General features: G+C 42.5%; 1 protein-coding gene across 6 annotated transcripts in view; it reads right to left on the bottom strand.

Moving 5' to 3' along the window:
* Positions 1–2,270: 2,270 nt before the first annotated feature.
* The window catches only part of LOC137436726 (nesprin-1), a 344,176-nt gene continuing 334,394 nt past the window's right edge, over positions 2,271–12,052 (bottom strand). For all 6 annotated transcript variants that reach the window (XM_068130758.2, XM_078786725.1, XM_078786724.1 and 3 more), the window contains 2 exons: positions 7,485–7,549; positions 2,271–3,901 (listed from right to left, as the gene is read on the bottom strand). In XM_068130758.2, coding sequence (XP_067986859.2) covers positions 3,661–3,901; positions 7,485–7,549 — 306 coding nt within the window. In that variant the 3' untranslated portion in view covers positions 2,271–3,660. The remainder of the gene's footprint in view (positions 3,902–7,484; positions 7,550–12,052) is intronic.

The raw sequence follows: 12,052 nt of genomic DNA, 5'->3' as shown, positions 1-12,052 counted from the left end.
CATTTCCTGTAACTTCATGACTATGTCCAACTTCAATCCGCCATGGACATTGGTGCATCTTTGTTGTGCCTCTTTTTGATTGCCGCCCATGAAGTAAACCTGCACAAATTTGTGAGGCTCTTCAGTTAGTGAAAGAAGGCTGCCCATTAAGTGGTAGCACTGTCCCTGAATTTTATACGTCGTAAAAAATCCAAAGTCTGTCATGTTCTTGTCAGCTCCAAATGATGTCATTTGAAATGATGAATTGTATTTTTTAAGGTAGCTATGGAAGTGTCATGCTTCTGGAGTATCCTGGAGGAGCAGATTCTTGAGAAATTCAGGAGGCTCTTGTATTGTTGGGAGGTTTACTTTACCTCCTGAGCAGCACAGACCTGGTGCTTCTGCAGGCCACTTCTTGGCACCACAATGTTGACAGCATTTGCTCATTTTTCCAATGGTGATTTTTGGGTTGCTGCTGTAGTCCTTTTGGGGGTCATAGGAGAAAGCACCCATCAGCCCATTTATATATCTTGTGGCTCTTGTTTCCACTCGGGCTGTAGAACGGTGTACTTGATCAGTATTTCTTCTAATTTGTCGTTGTTCTTCAGTTTCTTGTTCTCTTGCAGCAGCAGTCCTTTGTCTGTTTTGATCCAAACGGTATTGTCTTTCCACTCCTGATTCTTGTGCTCGTGCCTCAGCAGTTTGAATCCTGTTAGCAGCTAAACAGGCCTGTTGAGCTTCTTCAGAGTCTTCAGATCGCTGTGCTTTCTTTCCGTAGGCTATGTCTTGATATTCGTAGAATCAATAGCAGACGACAGAAAACTGACGTTCACAGATGATTGTCTGACCGAGAATGTGGGACGTTCCTTCCAAAACCTTCAAAAACAAAAACGAATGTGGGATGTTCTGACCACTCATTCCAAAATTAAATCCGCCATATAATAACTTAGAAGTTCACTCAATAAGTTGGTTGCAACAAACTTTATTTGTTTTTTTTTTGTGAATATATGATGTATTTATACACAAAATGTGGGTTTTTTAGTGCACATTGCAAAGCGCACCATTAGTTGTGCATTATGTATGTATGTATGTTTTACCTTAACAACAATGTGCTCTGTATATTAATTACTTTGCAATTGTACCTAAGGGAGTTAATCAATGGAGCTAGTTCTCATATGTCACAGTTGTTTCCCGTGTTTTCTTTTTTAAACATTTAAACACCCTGTCGGTCCAAATAAGTGATATCAAAACCTTCTGATGCGCGGGTATTGTATCAAAGTAACACCATGCAGTAGTGTGCAGATTTTGGCACACATTACAAACTATTTGACTTTTTCTTTCTGTCTTCCCTTTCCTTTCCCCTTCCTTAACTCTGTCCTACATTCCTCGTTCATGCGTCTTTCTCTTCCACACATTTTATTTCTTACTTTCTTCTTATCGTCTTTTCTTTCTGTCTTTTTTTTCTTTCGGTCACTCATCCTCACCCTCACATTCATTCATTGGCGAACGGGGGGAGGGAGGGGAGGCGGGTGGAAACGGGGGGGGGGGGGGGGGGGGGCGTGTGGGGGTTAGTGAATTAGTGGTTAGTGAATTAGGGAGTTAGTGAACGGGGAGGGGGGTGAATGTGACGTTCATACCGTTAAGTGTGATGCCGAACAGGAAGAAGAAGAAGCCGTACTTCCAACTTCGTACACTTCCGGAATTGATTGATTTATTTGTATTCAAATGTCTGGTGATTGTTTTGTATTTATTTATGCGAATGTGTACTTGTGTATAACTGTCATTAATTTTAAAAGGTTTTTTTTTTTAAACTCCAAAAAAACGAACTTTTGTTTTTCAATTTTTCTTTTTTCAATTTTTTCAATTTTTTTTTCAATTTTCAATTTTTCAACTCCCAGGAACTTTGCCGAAAACACTCCTCTAAAGGCCGCTATGAAGTGTATATAGGGATGTAGGCTCAGGCAGTGCTGCCGCTGTCCCGCAGGCAAAAGGTAACCACTGTAAGGCCAATAAGTCCAAGGTTTTTCAATATCCAAAACGTTCCAAAACCACCGATGGGAAAATCTCACCCAACCAGGCAGTGCCGGGTATCCAAGCCCGCCCCCCTGCCGCGCCCCCCCCATCTCCCCATCTCCCACCTCCAACAGCACCGGGTAGCCCCCGCTAGTAAGGAATAAACGGCCTTGGCCTCACAATTTTTCACGTCACCATCTTAATTACATAATGTTCTCAAGGTCTAGTCAAAATAAACAGCTTTGTGCAACTGGAGAAAAAAAGGAGAACTCCATTGGTTATTTCAAAAAGCATTTTACTAGAAATATATTCAAACATACATTTAACTTTTATTACAATCTAAACCTGGAAAACTTGTAACAAACAAAAGATGACAATAAATTATCAAATATTTGGTTCAGAAAAAGCACAGTCGGACAAAATATGCAAACCTCAAATTAACAATTGTGGATAACTCCCAATACAAAAAATAATAATAATAACAAGTCCATAACGTCGGCCGAATATTCCCAAAGTTTTGATGTACTCGTATATTTATTTCCTCATTCTGAACCGTGATGTATGAAGCAATTTGACTTAGTCATTCATTTCACTACGTGTATTCCTACTGCATGACGAGTGCTACTACAAGCTCAACGGTTCATTTCAAGATCAGTGTTTAAACTAGCTAGCTTTAAAAATCGGGCACTTCTTTGAGCAAACGCTTAGTACCGTTAACAAAATAGAATTTATACAGAACATAACCATTTTTTTCATGATCAATAAATAATGTAGAAACTAGAACTTCTTTGCCCAGTATATTTGTGGACAGAAACCACCGTTAAAAAATGAAATTTCTAACAAAAAAAACCCAAAACCATATAAAAAGAAGAAGAAGATTTATACAACGACAATTCTGCATGTGTAACATCAATGGAAATCGGCACAGGTTATAGTTTGTATGTTATAGGGTAGAATGCAAACATCCAAGACTTGGAAAAATCTTTGTCATACAAGGTTGTTGTTGTTGTTATTTTTTTCTTTTAGATATATAATTCAACAGTATATGTTACATCCGGGATAACGCTTTCTCCTCCAATGCCCATGAGAATAAACTGAATTTTAAAACACAAAGGTGTCAAAAAGTGCAAGCTCTGTTAGCACCTGTGCACCGCAGTACCACAACAGCTTCTTTAACCCTGTGCTGTTGATATCGCTGATGAGCCGGTGAACGTTGTATGCAATTGCTTTGACAAGGTGTTTTATTTTTTTTGGTCCACCAACTGTTTGTATAAAAGATCGCATTTCGACTTTTTTTTTGGTGCTCTCTTTTTGTATTTTTATTTATTTTTACGTCATTTAACTGCTGGCTGCTGCATCTAGACCATGCTGAAAGAACGTATGGATGCATCACAAAATCAATGTGCAGCGCAACAAACCCACAAAACAGTCTGTGTCATTGTAAATAAAGGGCTTCTGGTACAAATGAAGGCCCAACGTGTCAAGGCTATGGGATATGTTTGCATAATCCAATAATTAAGAACTGCAATGCACCCGGTGCTGTAAGGGTGCAAAACCAATTGTTGCATGTGGCTGGTGAGCTATGTCAGGATTTCAACAAGCAACATAGCCCAGTAAAAGGAAACCGTTGTGCAGATAGGTGAGGCGTATATTTCGATACGGTGCTGGTTACGTTGGCGGAGGACCATTCGTGTACGTGAGCATAGGGTGGAAGGAACGTGCAAAAGTGTTCGCGTGGGTGCAGCTTAGCCTCTCCTCAGAGCCTGGAGCAAGGCATGCAGCGAGGAACAAGAGGAAGAGGAGTAAAAGCTGGAATGGCAGTGCGAAACGTAGGACACGGATGAACCACCTGCCTCTCTCCGCACCACTGCTGACTGCAGCCACCTTTCGGCTGCTGCTCGGAGGTGAGCTAACGACAGAAATGCACAAACGTTATACGGTGACATGGATGAAAACTGTTATTCAATCTATTTCTCAATTTAGCTTAGAAAGACTTGAGAGCTGAGAATATATTCCAGAACTTGCAATGATGCATCTATTCAAACATTCAGAAATAAAAACTGACGGCTTAAGCTATTAAACAAACTTAAGCCTCTCCACATCTCTCGTTTGTCCAAGTCGCCATCTCTTTCATCCTTTAACTCCGTTATTGGTGCCCCCCTTCGTCCTGTTGCGTCCGGTTCAGTTCAGTATACGAGTACTTGCTTTTCCACGAGCCTCGACTTCCACTAACTAAGCCAAATCCACATAGTACATTTAAATCAATTGCTATTCTACACTGGCATACATAGTCAAGGCCTATATTAATTAGCTGGAATATCAAGGTAAACATAAATGGTGATAAACAGCACATCCACATTTTCCACATGCGAGCTGTTTTTCATGGGAGTTTGATTGATGGGAGTTGATTTTAGATACAACCACTGAGCTTGGAGGAAGTGGCATCACTTCCCAGAGCACTAAGTAGCAGCAATAGCATCTGTATGACATCGCACTTCTCTCCACATTTATTGGGGCAAATAAGGCGAATTTCTCTCCTCCACAAGGTTGCTAACCTATGGCTGTTTGTTCATGCTCTACCCTTTAACTCTAGATAGGTATACCCCGGGGTATACCATTTCTGTACAGATGGGTATATCCAGGGTTACACCTATCTAGCGTTAAATGCTGTGCCTCAAGCAATGACATAGCATGCGCCATTTTTAAGGTCTTTGATACAACTCAGTCAGGGCGAAAATTGAACCACCAACCTCCCAGACTCAGAGCGGACACTCTAAAGGTTTACGCCACATTCTGGTCGACAGATTAATTTCAGAATAATGCAGCATTTTGTAAAACAAACAAAAAAAACGTTTGAGCAAGCAGGGGCACAGAGCAAGGGCAGCGGGTTTGGAATCGGCAGCTTAATTTGGTAGTTTGTACTTGCGCAGTCACAAAACTTTCCTTCGTTCTGAAGAAATTAAGTTTTGCCTGTTTAAATCCTACTGTTGTAACTTGTACTGCTCAGCTTTGTGGGGGAACTTTGTCCAATCATCGTTGCGCAAAATCACTGTCTGCTATAACAATGCCTCTTGTTGGTTGTTTGGCTTTACTAGTTGACATAGTGATTCTCTAACCTTTGTAAGTCTTTCCAAGAACTGTTCAAGAAGTCAGTGTATAATTTGAGAAAATGTGTGATTCTTATTGACAACATGCTACTGACAACATATTGCAGGCCTTAGTGCCTCGACAGTGGTGCAGAGGTGGAATAACCTACTGTTTGTATAATACCATCATGATGATATGATGATACAATTTATTTATGTATTGTGTGCGGACTCTGTATTTGCAATACCGTTAAAGAAAGAAAAGCAAAACTGACCAGCTGTGGTGCAGACTTAGAAACCAAGGCATAAATGGCTATCGGCAAATGGTGTGCAAACAGTTACTGTGATTATGTAACGACAGTTGCTTTGTCGTACTGGGTTAGCCAACATTACCTCGTGATAGCGAAGCATTAACTTGTTAGTGATACCCAAGGCAAAAGTTTGGAATTTTTCATCATGTATCTTGCTGATGACTCAAAGTTTGGTGGTAAAGTGAATAAGCAGAGAGGGTACTGATCATATTCAGGAAAGTATTGATATAATTGAATATATTGGGCAAATGATTGACAGATACAGTTTAATCTGAATAATTGCAAGCTACTGGGGCTACTGGGGATGGGTAAGAATAATGAAAATAAAGATTACATGATGCAAGGGGCAATCTTGAAGTGTGTCACATTGGGAGAAGAATCTGGAGGTGGTAATAGATATGGGGATTGGGTGGGGATTGGAGATGGGGAGTATGCAGACAGTACTGTACAGTGACAAGCAGCTTGAGGTAAAGCCAACAGTATTTATGGATATATTTGTCGCGGGATAAATTATAATTTGAGGGAGGTAGGTTTGGCATTGTATAGGAATTTGGCGAGGCCTTATGTCGAGTATTATGTGCAGTTTTTGTCACCGCATCTGAGGAAGGATATAGCTGTAATAGAGCAGGTTCGGCGTCGAGAAATCAATGAAATTGATTTGGAGCCGAGCTAGACTAAGCCGTGACAAACGTTTGAAGGAGACAGGACTTTATACATTAGAAAAGAGGAGATTGCAAGGGGATTGCAAGGGGATCTGATACAGGTGCTTAAAATAATGAAGGGTGTGGATAAGATAGGTGAAGTGGAGCTTTTCAGCAGAGTGGATAGTGTTAGGCCTTGGGTCATAGCTTGAGGGTAAAGAAGATGAGAGTTAGGACAGTTTTAAGGCAGGGGTCTTTCAGTCAGAGAGTGGTTAATGCATGGAATGGTCTCCCAAGAAAGGTAGTGGCAATGGAGGGGGTGGATATATTTAAATGGGATTTGGATGCTTTGGAGATAGGAGGGTATGGGGATATCGGTTTGTGTATGGTAGGTAGCATGTGTGTGGATAGGTGATGATACTGGGGTTGGTTAGTGCAGGAATGATGGGCCGAATGGCCTCCTCCTGCGTCGAAATTCCTTGTGTATCCTTGTGTATGTGATGGAGCTTTGTCGATGGAATTTTGTGGGGAAAACATTCCATGAAAAAAATATCAGTGTTGTTTTACGGCATAAATTCCTTGGAGTATCTTGTACTACGTGACAAACCTCAGCATAGTTTACTGTTGCTTAAGATAAAAACATCGAAAAGGTTGCCTGAAACTCGCGGATTAATGAAAGAGTAACCCAATGTACTGTTGGAAAAGTTCTGGCAATGTTCCAGAACTAAATGAATGCCAGGACCCCAAGAGAACATACAGCCAACAATTCCCACCTCAAATTTGTCTCCATGACAACAAAACCTTTCATGCATAAGTGTCACGTGTACGTCAGTCTTGGTGGGCTTCATTTACCTGGTGTTTTACTATGTATTTTGCAAACAAGGGGAAATGCTGTCTAAAAAGGCTTGACACTGAAAGGTGGTTTGTCGGAAAGGTACTTTTGCAAATGCAGATAAAAACGTGTTTATTGAGTCAGAGTATTTTAAAAACCTGGAGGAATAAATTTTATATAACAGATGTGTGTGTACCCTTTTTGAGGCCATTTTCCCTGCTAGAGTGGGGGTTAGCCTTGCGGGCCCCATGACAATCATCATGGTTCCCTTTTTGAGGCAATGTTTTTATGGCTGGATGCCCTTCCTGACGCCAACCCTATAGTCACCTCTTATGGCATGCAGGGATACGGTGTACCTATTCTAAACCGAGGCACACACCGGCACATTCATCCCAGCAAGCTGGTACTCAATTTGCCAACCTCGGAAGGATGACAGGCTGAGTCAACCCCCCTGGCGCTAATTCAACGATTGACCGGGATTCAAACTCAGGATCCTAGGATGCCAAGCCAGCACCCTAACCGCTAAGCTAACACCAAGCTAAATTTTATATTACAGATAGTTTAATTTATTTAACAGTGTCCGGGAAGATTCTGAGCGGTGCTGCATGGTTAACACACGTACCAGACTTGTGGAGGGCAATCGCTCACACGAAGATCTTCGTCTTGTTCAGGTGTAGTTGCTGAATGCTGGGAAATGGAGAGAGTAATGAGAGAACAACTAAGCCAAATATAATTACATCATAGTCAATAGTTCTTTACTTTATGTTTCAAAAACATATCTTCTAAGCATAGTATATGACAAATGAAACAAAAAAGAAAACCCCAAAAAGGAATAGCCTACGATTGGCAAAATGCAAATTCCTGACTCCTTAATGTCTCATCCCGGCTGTTGTCCCCTGCTGTTAGACAGGCCTGAAACCTGTCTCTGCAGTGTTGTTGTGACTTTAAATCACGAACTCCGTTAATCACAGTCCATGTAATGCTCTTACAACTCCAAACCCCCAGAAGTAGAGTCCCTGTATATAGAGAGTCCTGACAACCTGCAATCAGAAGCCATTTAGTTTCCATTGAGCGTGGCATACCAAACCTGTTTTCCAATCAAACTTTCTCTGCACCAAAAAGGGAGATTATATTACAATATGATTCATTTACGTTCTTCCCAATGTGTCAGAATAAGCATACAATCAGATATAATTGGTTTACAACCTTGAAACATATCACATAAACCGCGGCAAACGAAGTGTTATGCGCTGGTAAAGGTTTACACCACTGAGTGTCTAATTTGAGGTGTGCAGAGTAAGTGAGTAGAAGAAACACATTGGTAGTGACAGAATGCAGAAGCTTGAAAGAAGTGGAAGAAAGAAAGTGAAAGAGAAAAATGGAGGCACACCATTCATGCCAGATGCGCACACCATCAAGAGAGCAGGTAATTAGTAAATGTAACAGGTGTGAATGAAAAAAAGAGAATGATTGAGTGCTCTTCTGGAAGGCAGGTGTTTGGCTGTTTGGCAAAGGTGATACGAGGTGGTATGCCATTGCCTTCCCAGCAGTTAATAAGGGCAGGAATTTGCAATTTCTTCAAGATGCCGATGATAACTCGCCTACTCTTGGCGAAGGACACTGCTTTTTTTTTTCTTTTTTTTTGTGTACAGAGTCGAGGCTCGTGAAAGAGCTAACATTTATCAAACAAACAAATCAAACAAACAAGCAAACAAAGTACATAAAAAGGGGAGCGGTCGACAAGATGGGGAGAGAAGGGGAGGAAACACACAAACACAACATTTGAGAGCAGGGACATCGGGAGATGTTTTTGGAGGGAGAGGGCCTGGGGGGAGGCAGGATAGGTATAAAACGCAAGGACACCAAGGACTTCCAGGAAAGAAATCAAAAGTCACCTCAAAAAAGTGGATTTGGGGTGAAATTAGCAGGGGTAGAAAAGATCAAGGTTTTGGATTGGGGAAGATAAGAGATGGTGGTGAACAGCCGTTTTAAAGACATGGAGGGAGGAGTGGGATTGAAGAGAGTGAGGGAGTTTGTTCCAGAGGTGGGAGAAAAGAGGAATGAAGGAGTGAAGGTGAGCAGAGAGTCTTGATTTTGGCAGTTTAACCATAAGAGGGTTGCAGGCAGATCTTGTGCGACCTGCAGGAATATTTGGGGGACAGAGCCCAGAGAGAGCTGGGGGAGCAAGGCCAGAGAGGAGTCGGTAGAAGACCGAAAGACCACCAACCTGCCTGCGGTGATTAAGTGAAAGGCCCTCGGAGATAGCGTCATCGCGCGAGATTCCAATGATTCTGAACACTTTGGTTTCAACAGCGTGAAGACGAGCTAGGTGTGAGGCAGGAGCACCAGCCCAGAGGGGAGAGCAGTACTCCATTGAGCTGCAGATGAAAGCCTTGTATGTGGTGAGGAGCTCAGGTGTACCAAGGAAGGACTTCGCACGGCGGAGGATGCCCAGTCGGCGACTGGCTTTGGAGGCCAGCTTGGAAATGTGGTTTTCCCAGGAAAGATCATGGCAGATAGTGAGACCCAAAAGCTTGAGTGACAGAACTTCTTGGAGAGGATTATTCAGAAAGTAGATGGGAGGGTTGTCCAGTCGGTCTTTTCGGAGAGACATCGTAAGAGTGTGAGATTTGTCAGGATTGAAAGACATGTTCCACTTGTTTGCCCAGTCTGTGATTTTGTCCAGGTCTGCAGAGAGTGAGGAGGCTGCAGACTGCCGATCTGAGGGATGAGGAATGGAGAGGCAGAGAGTGGAGTCATCAGCAAAGAGATAGAGGATTTTCAAGAGAGTCAGAGAGATCATTGATGAAGACCAGAAAAAGCACAGGGCCCAGAACACTGCCTTGGGGAACTCCAGCCTGAACAGGAAGAGGAGATGAGAGAAACCCATTCAGGGCCACACGTTGACGACGACTAGAGAGGAAGTCCGCCAGCATCTTTAACATCCACCAACTAATGATGGTAGATGGGACAGCCGGCTTAACGTCCATCCGAGGGATGGCACGCACACCAGCATGACGGTATGTCTATCTATCCTTGCCAAGTGCGATGCAGCATGCACAGCGGCGTGTCTGTTATGCCGGCCCAGTGTGCACATGACTAGCACTGTGGCTCTTGCGCTTTATCAAACTTTCCCTGCTTACAAGATGACGACTAGATGATTTATTTTAGTTAATTATTCTGTTATTGCAACATAACCTATGTCCACAAAGTAAATTTAGAGGTGGAGAGCTAAAAGGAAAACGAAAAGAAGATGGGCACATAAATGCAACTAGTAGATAATAAGGTGAAGAGATGAAAGTCAAAAGTGATGGAAATACAGATAGAAAACTATAACGGAACTCGGAAGAGAGCATACCTCCGCTAGGCTGAACAGTTTATGTTTTGTATCCCACTGATAGGTCAGACCTGGATCCGGACCTGAACCAAAATCTAATCGGCTTGTTCTTGTCTCCTATTTAACTCATCCACGTGGTTTTGTCATAAGTCGCCTACAACGTTCTGAAATATCATGTTATATATATAGGTTTTGGCCCTAGAAAATAAAATCACTTAATCACTTAAAAAATTTAAATTATTGTATCTGGATCTGTATTCGGGTTTTCACCAAAATCGAATCGATTCGTCCTCGTCACACACCCAGCCTGTCCACCAAATTTCGTCCGAATCCATCCACAACATTTTAATATATCATGTTCACAGACAGACAAATAGACAGACAGGGGTGAAAACATAACCTCCATCCATCTTTGGTGGTGCAGGTAAAGATAGGCAGTGAACATGACGAACGAGTGAAGAAAATAAATTATAAGGAGAAAAAGAATAACAATGAAATAGTTATTGCATTTAAATTTTAGTTGGCCATCAAGAAAAAGGTCTTTCTCCCGTGTTGATGTTTTTATCAAATTTTGCCACCAAAACAACATACTCGCTATGTCGTATTCATTATTTTCTCACAGAACTGAACAGACCGATTTACAGTGAATGGAAACAAAACGGCGTACACGGTCCACGTATCCAAAATTTTCCAGACGCACCATGTCGGGATTCTCTATATACAGGGACTCTACCCAAGAGTACATGTGGCTGCAACTTACCCTACACTCCCACTTCTTCTTTGTTTGTGTGTTGCACAATTATCCTAATGGTGATTACTCCATTTAAATCTCTCTCTCAGCCAACATGGACCAACCTTTAACCACTTCCTCATATGTGGTGATTTTCACTATCACAATGCTAACTAGCTGGGAGTTGGTACCTCTCTCACCAGCCATGGCACTGCAAGAAAGGCAATTCCATGGGCCTGACTCAATCTGTGAACTTTCTGACCCAGATTTCTGCCAATGGCAAATCCTCTGTTCGGGACTTGGTGATGACAAACTTTCCTGCAAAAGTCTCCTGTTCTTCCTCTGCTCCAATTGTTTTACCTGATCATATTCTTGTGAGAGACAACATCTCTCTGGCTATTCTCACAGAACCACCTCAGCGCTGGCGAGTCTGGCAGTTCACGCATGCTGACTGGCAGGCACTGCAAGCAAGCCATCTCACTTCAGGGAAGGTGTTCTATATCTGCCACCCCTCAAGTTAACCCAGCCTGGGAATTCTTCCACAAAAACCTGCTCTTTCTTTTGAACACATTCATCCCATCTCATCTTCAGTTATCATACTCTTCCTCCCTATCATACAAATCCAACTGATGGCAATCTCAGATCATTCCACAAGGCCCGCAACAAGTGTGTCCACTCTCAGAAGAGCAAGAAAACAACATCTGTCCAACCTACCTCAAAAGTATGGTGGCACCTCGATAAGTCTTTCTCTGGTGTATGCTCCACCTGCATTTCTTCCCTCTCTTGAAATGGCACCACAGCCAACCCCGCTCGTGTGAAGGCCACTAGTGCCTCAATTCCTCAATTCTATGTTTGTGCCCAAATCTTGTATCCCCCCCCCAACCCCTCCCTCTCTGTACCCACTCTACCCAGTTGCCCCCAACTGCTGCTGGACCATGTGTCTTTTTCACCTGAACTCTAACCTGTACTCTCAACTCAAATTCTGCAACTGGCTCAGATGTCATTAGCGCACGTCCTAAAAACATGCTCTGTTGCTCTGACACATCAGCTTTTTCCTCAGTTCACCCACGTGCTATTTGTCCTAGCTTTTCTTGAAGAGGTTCAGTCACTCAAGCCTTTGGGC

The sequence above is a fragment of the Myxine glutinosa genome, chromosome 11 (assembly GCF_964187855.1).
Source record: "Myxine glutinosa chromosome 11, kmMyxGlut1.1, whole genome shotgun sequence".
In the NCBI taxonomy this organism is placed as follows: domain Eukaryota; kingdom Metazoa; phylum Chordata; class Myxini; order Myxiniformes; family Myxinidae; genus Myxine; species Myxine glutinosa.
The sequence above is the reverse complement of the archived record's forward strand: the minus strand, read 5'-3'. Positions and strand labels throughout refer to the sequence as shown.